The following is a 12,512-nucleotide window of genomic DNA, read 5'->3' as shown; positions in this document are numbered from 1 at the left end:
TCTCTCTCTCTCTCTCTCTCTCTCTCTCTCTCTCTCTCTCTCTCTCTCTCTCTCTCTCTCTCTCTCTCTCTCTCTCTCTCTCTCTCTACAGTACCGCATCCTTCAATCTAATAAAAGGATACTTCAGGTTTTTTAATGTTAGACCTCATTGTCCCCTTACTTGGAGTTTTGTAAGGTCACCGAGAAGCTTTTTCCGGTCATCTATTCTTGCTTACCAGTGCACATGAATGGTATTACCTGTATGCCATCAAAAGCACAGAAAACAGGTCTTTTTATATATATATTTTTTAATAGGTATTTTATTTTATATATAGCTAAATGCTCCAGAGCAAAAGAAAGAGAAAAAAAGCTCAAGAATGTAAATATACCGGGGAAAAATCTGGATGTGCCTACAACACTCCAAGTAAGTGGAAAATTAGGCCTAACTTTGAAAAACCTGAACTATCCTTTTAAGCCAGAAAGGAGAGGGCTTTTTCTGAGACGTAGAAACCTGTTTGAGACTTTATCTACAGTTTATCTACACTTTATCTACTTTATATTTAAATGTTTGACAGTTTTCTTTTCAGAACACATTTCTTTAAGGTCAGATTCAGTCACTCATTCATAGCTTTTTAAGTCTATTGAATTGGTCCTTGAAACAACTGCTAAAGCCTTAAAGCCTCTAAAAACAGCTCCCTGAGTAACACCACCCCACCGTACACACATACACACATACACACACATCCCTCCCCTGCTGTTCCTCACCTATAGACCACCGTACGCACACACACACACACACACACACACACACACACACACATCCATCCCCTGCTGGTCCTCACCTATAGAGGGAGGTCCAGAGGGAGAGACAGTTACAGTAGGCAGGAGAGGAGGGGGAGAGGAGGAGAGGAGGAGGAGGAGGATGAGAGGGAGAGGGCACTGTTACCCTAAGAAGACATCTCCATAGTGGCACTCCACCACCTGCGGCTGCTTGTCCGCGGCCTGATCCACCAGCCCAGGGAAGTAGAGCCCTACGCAGGCGTTCACTGCCTCCCTCACGTCCACAGGAAGTGACCTTGTCTTTTTCTCATGCTCAGACAAGGCCTCCTGGTTGAGCTGCGGAAAAATGACGGTGATGAGTGTGTGCGTGTGGCTGTGCGTGTGTGGATGTGTGGATGTGGATGTGTGTTTGTATGTGTGTGTGTGTGTGTGTGTGTGTGTGTGTGTGTGTGTGCGTGTGTGTTTGTATGTGAGTGTATATGTGTAAGTGTGTGTATGTGTGTGTGTGTGTGTGTGTGTGTGTGTGTGTGTGCGTGTGTTTGTATGTGAGTGTGTGTGTGTGTGTGTGTGTGTGTGTACTTGATTAGCCAGGACTTTGATCTCCCCCAGTGTGACCGCCTGTCTCTTCATCAGAACTTCCTGCTGAGGGTTGCTGTCTGTGGACTGAACCAATACAAAACTAGTGTCACTGTACTGAAGAAACACCTACGCAACTGTGTGAGCCCTTGCCTAGTGAGGTGCACCAGGGAGGAGAGAGTAGATCAATACATTTGCGTCACAACAGACAGATTGGACTTGTCCAATTCAATAAAGCTGTCTCTAATGCAATGAGGCACTCAGCATGAGAGTTCTGTGGATCAAACAAGCTATCACATACTCTCAGAGATTCACAAGGACGTCACACAGGCGCGATGGATCGAACCAAGACGCAATAAAACAGTTATGGCAATCAGGCAATGAGAGTTGAAGGTTCCCGGTAAACCAGATTGAACCGGACTAGTTTTGAAAAGATAGTTCAACTGCTTGGCTGGTGACCCAAATACAGTTGGTATGAATGCTGATGAGATGAGCAAACGCAGTAGAAAAAAGAACAACATCTCCGCTCAGTGAATCATCTCTGTCTTCACGCTCTCTTCTCTGTAAACCGGGTGAGTAACACAATAGGCATGCCAGCCGTATCGTCAGGGTGCTCAGCTCCTCACTGTGTGTGTGTGTGTGTGTGTGTGTGTGTGTGTTTTTAAGTTTCAAGTTTCATTGTTTCGTCACATTACACAAGTGTAAGAGACTAACATTCTTAGGCTTCGGTTCCTGACATTGCAGCTCAAGACAATAAGGCGATAATAGACAAGATAAGTCAAGATAAAATAAAGTGACAATAGTACAAGGCCGAAGTGAGACAATTGGAAGTGACAAGTCGTGGGAGACAGATAAGACAGGATACTATTAGCAGTACAAATAGTCAAATAAAATAGTACAAGAAGAATGTCGTGAGTATTGCACTCAGTGGCAGTGGGTGTAAGAGGCAGCATTGAGTCAGTGACTAGTCCATACATACATGGGGTGTGCTTGGGGATAATAGTCAATTGTCTACAGTAGACGTTATGTTTATGAGCCTGATCGCCTGGGGGAAGTAGCTGTTGGTTAGCCTCTGAGTTTTGGCCCTGAGGCTCCGGAAGAGGCTTTATCTTTTGGGTGTATATGTGTCTGTATGTGTATATGTGTCTGTATGTGTGTGTATGTGTCTGTATGTGTGTATGAAATTACAGGGTGGACATGTGACTGAGCCCAACACGTTTGTGTGTGTCATACACTTCTGAACCCATAATGCTCTTCTCCATCACGTAACCATAGTTACCAGACGTATGTGTTGTACTGTACTATAGATGTGATTCACACTACAATACCAATCACACATATAATGCAGGCACACTCGTGCCTCTAGGTGTTGCATGTTCTGTAATTATGTAGCGTGTTTTGTCTACTGCTGAACAATACACACTCTCTCCCCTGAACAACATGATTACTTACCGCTGTATCAGTCTGGGGAGGCTCATCTGACACTTCACAGCTCATTCCCCTTTTAAGCCTTAGAAAATCATCCGAGAAAAACATTTATTTAGCAACTGCCACTAGATTAAATACAGCCTGTACAGCAGCAAATGATACAAAAAACAAATTAAACAAAGAAATGTATGCTAATAGCGAATACACCAGTGCACTGCCACGTGCTACACTTTTTTTTTTCTTTTTCTGTAAGATTCAGAAATGTCTCTACACATTTTGTACTGTTCTGCAAATTCAATAAGACAGGAAATCAATGCTCATAAGAATGAAATGTCTTTGGTATGTTCCCATATTGTGTTCTGAGACTGCAGGGTCAAGGCGCCAGCTCACCTTGCCTTGTCTGAGCAGGAACGCTTTGAGAGGCCTTTCTTCTTCATATCCTTTGCATCACTTGAGAAATAAAATATAAAATACAAAGAATGTCACTAAGGCCATTACATCTCACTGTAAATCACTCACTCTCTGTGTGTGTGTGTGTGTGTGTGTGTGTGTGTGTGTGTGTGTATGTGTGTGTGTGTGTGTGTGTGTGTGTGTATGACCTCTCACCAGTTCATTTCCCCAGATGAACAGAGGTTAAATATAGTCCTAAACGGTCTGCCCTAATAGGTGGAAGACAGAGGCTGTTTTATCCCTTCTACTGCTGTTTGAACACCTGGTGGCTAATAGATGTCCTGTGATAACCATCTGCCAGCTGGGGACACTGGATAACACATACGTGCACACGCACACGCACACACACACCCTCACACCCACCCACCCACACACCTAAGACCACCAAAGGACAGCTGAGGACAACATAAACCCTGCAAGGTGGGATGACTCATTTATTTCCTGAGTTATCCTCTTTGCAAAAATGTCAAATGGTTTCCCTTCATGCACACACACACACACACACACACACACACACACACACACACACACACACACACACACACACACACACACACACACACACACACAAAGGCACAGCTTTAGACTAGAGTCTACAGAGGAGGTCTTTCAGTATGCACTCTGCACTGTGTTACTGTAATGTTCATGACGGTGTACCTTTCCTGAGCCTTCAGTTCACTGGTGTGTTTCTCTGAAGCCATCTCCAACAGCTTGGCTAGTCGCTGTCACAAAGGAAATAGGAACAGAGTCAGTTACAGACAGAGTGGAAGCTCTCTCGCATGTGCAAAACAGGCCAGGAGGAAGTCAAGTTTCTTCTGAGAGGTAAGGCAAGGCAAGGCAAGGCAAGTTTATTTGTATAGCACATTTCAAACAACAGGGGCAATTCAAAGTGCTTTACATATAGCATAAAAAAAATATACAGGAAAAAAGGAGGATAGTAAAAAAAAAAAAAAAAAAAGAGGTGTTGAACATCACCCATGAATAATGTGCAGTAAAAAGAAATAAAAAATAGGTCATGCACCGTGCGTAGACCTTTGCCATACAATTTACACGCACTACTGATTATATCTGTCCTGGAATCTGGCCTTAACACTCATTACGTCCAGCTGTCGCGCGCTCCACCGGGCTTCCAGACAAGGTCTATTCCCCTGACTGGTAAGGTCGCGCGACCCGTGAGAAAATTACCTGATTGACCTTTCAATCTCATGCAGATCCGGAGCTTACGCTAAGAGCACCCCTGAGCACCTGGCTGCAATGGATAATCAATACCTCAACTACAGGGCTGGCCGCATGCCCACGGGCCAAGGCACGGCTCTGGAGATTCTCAGTGAGGTGAGGTGCAGCGCGGCGGGGGCCATGCGTGGTCATGTGGAGCTGTGGGAGCGAGTCCCAGTTCTTAGGTGAATTAACCCAGGGGGAATCAATCAATAGGCGTAATGAACAGAGCCAAGTGTGAGTGAGGAGTGGTTAGGCAGCTGTGCAGACGGTGATCAGAGGTGAGTAAAGTCATAGGTGTATCGAGTAGTGTTTCTAAACAGCATCTTCAAAAAACAGAAAACTCCAGCACGCTAGGGTTCTTGCAAATCTCCACCACAGTGTGTGCGAACAATTCCCTTTTTAATCTAAACAATCTAAATCTTACCTTGAATGCTTAAGGGAGATTAATAATTTAATTTAATTAATTAATCATTTAATTTTAATAATTTAATAATTTTGCCATTTAGCAGATGCTTTTATCCAAAGCGACTTACAATTACGAATTACAGGGACATTCCCCCTGGAGTAACTGAGGGCTAAGTGCCTTACCCAAGGGCACACTAGTAGTGGTGTGGCTTCAGGCGGGATTTGAACTCACAACCTTCCGATCACAAGTCCAACTCACTATCCACTAGACCACCACTACCCCTCATCCAACAGTGTGCATGGATGAAATGTACAGTAAAAAGAAATCAGAAATACCCAAAGAACTGCAGTATGGTAGCAATGATTGTTATATATATTGTGATCTGAATGTGATCTGAATCAGAATCAAGTTTATTGTTACATCCCATTATACAAGAATAAGAGAGTGAAATTCTTAGGCTTCAGTTCCAATCATTGCAGCAACAAGAGAGAAAAACGGCAATAAGACAAATAAGACAAGAGAAAATTGAGATCGATATAATAATAGAAATAATAGAAATAACATGAGTATCGCACTGAGGTAGCAGTAGATGGTAGAGGTAGTAATGGAATAAAGTGCCTGTGGTTGAGATGTGTTTAGGGTAAGTAGTCTGTGTGCGTGGAGTGTGCCTAAGGGTAAATAGTCACCAGTCCTTAGGAGGTTTGTTCAAGCCTACTGTAAGCCTACTGTAAATGACGTTGTCAGTTGTTGTCATGACGTTGTCAATTGTCAGGTGTTGTCATGACGTTGTCAATTGTCAGGTGTTGTCATGACGTTGTCAGTTGTTGTCATGACGTTGTCAGTTGTCAGGTGTTGTCATGACGTTGTCAATTGTCAGGTGTTGTCATGACGTTGTCAGTTGTCAGGTGTTGTCATGACGTTGTCAGGTGTTGTCAGCTGTTGTCATGACGTTGTCAGTTGTCAGGTGTTGTCATGACGTTGTCAGTTGTCAGCTGTTGTCATGACGTTGTCAGTTGTCAGGTGTTGTCATGACGTTGTCAGTTGTCAGGTGTTGTCATGACGCTGTCAGTTGTCAGGTGTTGTCATGACATTGTCAGTTGTCAGGTGTTGTCATGACGTTGTCAGTTGTCAGGTGTTGTCATGACGTTGTCAGTTGTCAGGTGTTGTCATGACGTTGTCAGTCCCGTACCTCGGTAGCATGCTGCTCCTTCCTCTTCTTCATCTGGTCACACTGCTCCACCCACAGGGCCCTCAGCTCCGCCTGCAGCCTCTCCTTCTGCTCCGTCACCCTCTCTGACTTCTGCTCCTCCGCCGTGTCAGCCCCTTCCCTAGCCACAGAATCCACAATCACAATCAGAATCAGAATCAGAATCCAGAATCAGAATCCACAATCACAATCAGAATTGCTTTTATTGCATCCCAATGTACACAAGAGTAAAGTACACAAGCTACAAAATCACAGTAATAGAGTGAAGTAAAATAAGTAAATAAAGTAATAATAAAGTAATAAAGTGCCAAAGTGATGGTAGTCATTCTACAGCGGAACCAGTCGTACTACAGTGGAATCAATAGTGCAAAATGCTGTGCAGCAAAGTACAATGAGATGAAATAAGATACAGTACAAGTAGTCAAGTACACAACCACGCTAAGATGGAGGAGGGACTGGACAGGACACGGCCTGACATTACACCACATGACATGTCATGACATGGCATTACATTACACTACATGACATGGGGAAGAAGAATAGTGTCTGTGTGATGGAGTTGTCTGTGTGATGGAGGGAGTTGATCCCTGTAACCTCAATGGACTCAATCTAGAGGAATTACACAACATGACACAACATGACACAACATGACATGACATTACATGACATGGGGAAGTGCAATAGTGTCTGTGTTGTGTCTAATAGCCAGAGGGAGATGATCCCTGTAACCTCAATGGACTCAATCTACCAGACTCTCTCCACACCTCTCATCTCAGTGACGGTACGCCACCCGTGTTGCAGCTGGTACTTTGAGATTGCATAATATGGAACATAAGGAGACACCTAGGGAGGATATATTTGCTTGTTAAAAACCTCTTCTCATTTAAAGTCTGTTTGTATCTTCTTATTTACCGTTTTGCCAAGGAAAACACATTAAGCCAAGGAATATTCTAAGTCTCTCAGAAACTAATTAATATCGTTCTAAATACATCCTCATTAATGAAACCGGCCAACAAACAACAACAGGATTAGAGTGCTTGAACATTATGATGTATCAGCCGACACCACCTAGTGGACGATGAGAGTAGTACACTCATCTGCTGAGGAGTCAAAACATAAACACAAGGAAAGAGAGTGAAGGAGTGTGGCCTGGGGTGGTCTAGTGGTCCAGCACTGCGGTCTACCGTGGACACATATGCCCATGTTGGCATGGGTTCAAATCCAGCCCATGCCCTGCTGACATGCCCTCTCCTCCTTGCTTTAGCTGTCAACCTTCACTAACTCTATCCAATAAAATGAAAAATGAAAAAAATAAAAGGTATGGATTATCTTACTCTTTCTTCCTCAGGCTCTTCTTCTTGAGGCCCTTGAAGGTGTCACTGTATTTTTGGATCAGCTCCTCTGCTTTCTTCTGTAACTTCTTCTCCAGCTCCTTCACGTCTTTCTCCTGCCTCTTGGTAATCTTCAGGAAGCTCTTGTGCTGCGTCAGCTCCTCTGTGCTCACCGTGGAGGGCTCTGGGAGAGGAGACAGACGGCTCAGTGCATTCTTTTTTACATTTACATCTTTGGCATTTAGCAGACGCCTTATTCTAAAGCGACTTACAACAAATACATTTGACTAAGTACGTAAGTGAATCCTCTATCCACCAGTCCTAGCAGGAAAAAGTAATCTATGCTCAGGCCAGGGGCCGTTGGAAGTCGTCGTGTTAGAAGAAGGACGTTTTTCTTTTGTTTTTTTTATTATGACACAGGAGAAACAGTACAGGGGGGGTAATAGGTGTCTCAGGAGGGACAGTTAAGGTGTAGCCTGAAGAGATGGGTCTTCAGTCTCCGGTGGAAGATGGGGAGGGATTCTGTGGATCTCTGTACTGTCTGATGTACATCTAGGACTACTTTTGTTGAGTCTACCTGTATTGTATTATCTTACACCTAGATTGATGAATGATGGCACATAGAATTCGAAATGTATTCCAGTTGTTCAAACTTCAAATGTGATGGGGCCCTCGCCTCACCTGCGTTGGGGTCTGTGGGAGAGGAGGAGGCTTCATCTACAGGATCAGAGGATGAGCCGGGCTCAGAGAGAAGGACGGGAGCCACGGCAGACTCTGCCGCAGTGGACTGAACATCTGGATCAGCATCTAGGGTAGGGGTAACATCTGCAGCTGTGGGCGTCACATCTGGAGTGGGCTCAATCTCTGGGGTGGGGGTAACATCTGGGCTGGGGTCAATGGTGCGTGGGTCTGTAGATGTCGTAGGGTCAGCTTTAGGCTCAGGGGCTGGTTCTGTGGCTGAGGTGGGGGGTGCAAGCGCTGCTTCTCGATCAACCCCAGGGCCGGTGCTCTGATCTGGGAGGGGATCCAGCACAGGGCTCCCTGGCCCTGGTGGTGCTTTCTCATCAAGAGCCTTTAGATCACTGCTGGTGGTGAGGGGAGACTGTGGATCTGTGCTGACGTCAGGCTCTGAAGGGGCCTCCTCCACTGGATCAGAGGAAGCTTTAGTCTCTAACTCTGGTGAAACAGGATATAGGCAAACAACACGCTGTCAAATTCTAAACATTAACAGCAAAAATCTGATGTGACTGTCGAGAACTAGATTAAGAGCATCGGGAATAGATGCTTCTACCCTAACCAATACACTGCAAAAAGTTAATCTAAGTAATGAAATATCTTAAATCAAGGCAACATTGTTTTTTGTCTGACTTGCACTAGTTTTATGATTTTAGTTTTTACATTTTACTTGTTTTAGGAAAATCTTGGCAAGTGAAATGTGCCTGTTCAGAGCTGACTTTTTGCAGTGTATGAAACTATTACCTGTCACAGGGGGCACGATGTCCTGTGTTGCAGCCTTGTCTACCACAGTTGGTGTCTGTGCAACGATGGGCATCTCATACGGAGATATGTAGTCAGAGGACTGTGGACAAAGACAAGAGCATTAACTCTCTAACAAGCATAATCACTTTCCAGGACCTATATTAGTCCTATCACGTTTTTATGAGGTAGGGAGGGGTAGGGATATTGCTGCAGGCAGTAAACATTTCATTTCTCTGAGGATAAGTGGTCTTTGTAATAAAGGTGATTTACCTCCTGAGTCTTTGTTGATTTCTCACTGTTCTTGGTTGGATTGAATAAGGCATCGGTGAAATCTGAGGAAGGACAAGGCCGTACTTGATTAAGTTTCATAATCAATCACCTATCGTGAAAAAAAAAAAAACTGTCTTCGGGGCGTTTTCGCAATATGTTTCAAGCCAGTGCCTATCAAAATAGAACTTACAAAGTAGGTCAACTGAAATCATACCCCCAATCTCTTTCAGAGTGCGAATGAACAGAATGTATGCTCTGGTGCTTCTTATTTTCCGAAAAGTAAAAGGTAAGTGCACCTGCGAACGCTGCAGGGATGTAGTCCTTGACCTCGATGTAGACAAAGAGAGCTGGCAAAGCAAGCGGCATGTTGCTCTCGCTGCGCAGACAGATGTGCTGGAAGCCTGAAAGGCAGAAAAAAAAACACCTAAGTCAACCTGTCTTACTCAAGGTCTACTTTCCATCAGGTTAGCACGGTGACACAGACTGTGCTGAGGCATGCTTTTAAAAGAATAGTTCACTTGTTTACACCTTACAGTCAGATGGTTCCTTACCCTGAAAGTCCATGGGCAAGAATAAAGTGTAATCCATGGTTCAGAGTTGTTTAGCCACTACAAACTTACACTACAAAAACAAAACTCTGACTTGGTTGTTAGAGGTGATTTGGTCACAAATGTTGAACTTTGACTCCTGGCCCATGGACTACTTTCAGGGTATCATCTGATTATAAGGTGTATAAAAAAGTGAACTGTCTCTTTAAGACAGATAATACACGGTCACTAACTCCCTGTTACCCACCTGACTGGAGAGCGTCGATGGGGATGATTCTGTGGCCCAGAAACTTGCCATTCTCTTCATGCACTACAAGCCTGAGGGAGGCCATGTCTGGCAACAGAATCTGTCCACACAATCATAACGAGAAAAACAAGTCCACGCAGGGATATCATCATATAACTGCAGCTGTCCAGTAGACCGGTGCAACAGAAAGACTTTATCCTGACTGAAACACCTGTATTTTCTCCACAGCTATTTGGATATATTGCTGAAATATCGAGATACATACATATTTGCACACGCACACACACACACACACACACACACACACACACACACACACACACACCTTCTCAAAAACAAAAGGCTCTTCATTCCAAACTGGGTTAATGGCGTTCGGCGTAGGGGACCACTTAGTGCGATACTTCTTCTTTGGGTCGCCTGGCAACCCGATGACCTCAGCCTCGACACCCGTCTTCACGCTCTTGTCCGACAGGAACTGGCCTGAATAGATCTGAGGGAGTGTGAGGGAAACAGACTGATGACCAACCACACTCACTGGTAAAAATCATATTATATGACCACGTTGCACACCAACTGATTACTTGAACACTACCTGATTACTTGTACACTACCTGATTACATGAACACTACCTGATTACTTGACTACTTCTACTGTATATTGCATATTGCATTTCATCTTATTTCATCGACTACCATCACTTTATCACTTTATTATTACTTTATTATTACTTACTTTACTTTACTCTATTATTGTGATTATGTACATTGGGATGTAATAAAAGCAATTCTGATTCTGATGACATGTTTCATCTTCCTATATTAAACACTGATATTAGACGGGTGGGGAACAGTATAAAAACACTTAGGACCATAGATAGGGAAACATTAGACATCTTGATGAAGTGTAGCACACTTAGGCTTCAGCTATGTAATCGCAGGGTCCCCGGTTCGATTCCGGCCGTCCACATATCCTGCATGTCATCCCTACTCTCTCTCTCACCCATCCTTCCTGTCTCTACTGTCACTAAAGCAGAAATGCCCTAAAACTTTTTTTTTTTAATAGTTCAATGACTATTTTTAAGCAGATATGCAGCTGCAGACACATCAGGCATGTGTACAGACTGATTGTGCATCCTCTTGGGGGACTATGATAAAACAGACAAAAAAGGTCTACAGCCAAACCAAACAAACAGAGACCCAGGGGTCTGTAACCCTCCAAACAAGAGGGATGGAAAGAGCCCTCAGCCACAAACAGCCAGCAGCACCACAGTACTCGCAAAGTGACTTAAACAACAGACAACGATCTAGAATCCATTAGTGATAATGAGCAATAACCGTCCATTAATTATGTAAGAACCAGGGAACTTCAGTTCGATACTCTTCAGAATAAACAATTGTATGTGGCCTGTAGCAGTGCACCACAGTCTACAGCACACATTATGCCCATGTCGGCATGGGCTTGAATCTGGCCCATGCCCTGCTAATAACATGCCCTCTTCTCTTTACTTTCCTGTCTACCCTAAATGAAAAATATGAGTGGGACTGCCCCCAACAACCTTTAGAATAAACACTGATATGTTTCCTCAATAGCCGGAAGCAGGGCGGGCCCGATAAAGGAGAGAGGTGACGTCTCTCTGCTGTTCACAGCGAGTGAGTGATGGACCTGCCTTGATGCTGAGCGTGTTGGCCACGATGGTGTCGATCCTGTCAGTGAAGGGGTCAAACTTCTTGTCACTGCGACGGAGGAGGTCGTGCTTGAGCAGGTAGCCCGTCCTTCCGTTGAACTCAAACAGAGACAGGTTCAGCTGCATGGGGAAATCTATAAAAATAAAAAAAACAACAACATGAAGTTTCTAGAGCTAAGTTAAATATAACATTTATAATTTAGGGGCTTTCTTCTCTTGATAAGATACAGCCTGTAACACAGCGTGAGTGTGAGGTGATTCCATTTGCATGTTTCTATGTAATGTAGAGAATAGCGCCATACAACGTAAAGCAGTGCAATACTGACCTGTAGTGGTGAATAGAAGAAAAAGCTCTCAGACTCCAAAACCTTTGATATTCATTTCAATATGCCCCACACAGAAGAGGCACAGCGACAGCGCTAATGGTGGTCTAATAATGCTCTAATGGTGCCTATTGTGCTTCATCTTGAATTTAAATAATTCATCATTATGATTATTATGATGATCATTAGGCTGTTTGGTGCCCCCTCCAGGCACTTGATTCCCCTCCCATGATGCACCTGTACGTAGCGGCAGCTTGGTTGTCCTCCACATAGCTGATGTGTTATGACATACCCAGGTGTGTTAGTTGTATTCAACGTAGCTACATCTAGGCTACATCTTAACTGTCCCACCTATAGACCTCTTCATCCCCACTACCCCCAAGTATAGTTCCCCTACAGTAAATAAAATAATAATAATAATAATAATTCTTCATTCTCCGAGCACTGTAACTGCCAATGGCCCCTGGTCCTAGGATAGATTACTTCTTCTTATGATGACTGATGGAAAGATGATTGACTTACTTAGACCAATGTATTTGTTTGTAAGTCGCTTTGGATAAAAGTGGCTGCTAAATGCGGAATGTA

At 43.9% G+C, this 12,512-nt stretch overlaps 1 protein-coding gene across 1 annotated transcript in view; it reads right to left on the bottom strand.

Moving 5' to 3' along the window:
- Positions 1–921: 921 nt before the first annotated feature.
- Positions 922–12,512, bottom strand: part of plcb2 (phospholipase C, beta 2) — a gene marked incomplete at both ends in the record, with an annotated part of 24,920 nt that continues 13,329 nt past the window's right edge. The window contains 12 exons of the mRNA XM_080550078.1: positions 922–1,095; positions 1,339–1,422; positions 3,849–3,935; positions 6,027–6,165; positions 7,379–7,559; positions 8,057–8,551; positions 8,855–8,954; positions 9,125–9,186; positions 9,421–9,525; positions 9,920–10,019; positions 10,245–10,409; positions 11,587–11,738. Of these exons, the coding sequence (XP_080406204.1) occupies positions 922–1,095; positions 1,339–1,422; positions 3,849–3,935; positions 6,027–6,165; positions 7,379–7,559; positions 8,057–8,551; positions 8,855–8,954; positions 9,125–9,186; positions 9,421–9,525; positions 9,920–10,019; positions 10,245–10,409; positions 11,587–11,738 (1,844 nt within the window). The remainder of the gene's footprint in view (positions 1,096–1,338; positions 1,423–3,848; positions 3,936–6,026; positions 6,166–7,378; positions 7,560–8,056; positions 8,552–8,854; positions 8,955–9,124; positions 9,187–9,420; positions 9,526–9,919; positions 10,020–10,244; positions 10,410–11,586; positions 11,739–12,512) is intronic.

This window comes from Nansenia antarctica, assembly GCF_963989245.1.
Source record: "Nansenia antarctica genome assembly, chromosome: 1".
In the NCBI taxonomy this organism is placed as follows: domain Eukaryota; kingdom Metazoa; phylum Chordata; class Actinopteri; order Argentiniformes; family Microstomatidae; genus Nansenia; species Nansenia antarctica.
The sequence above is the reverse complement of the archived record's forward strand: the minus strand, read 5'-3'. Positions and strand labels throughout refer to the sequence as shown.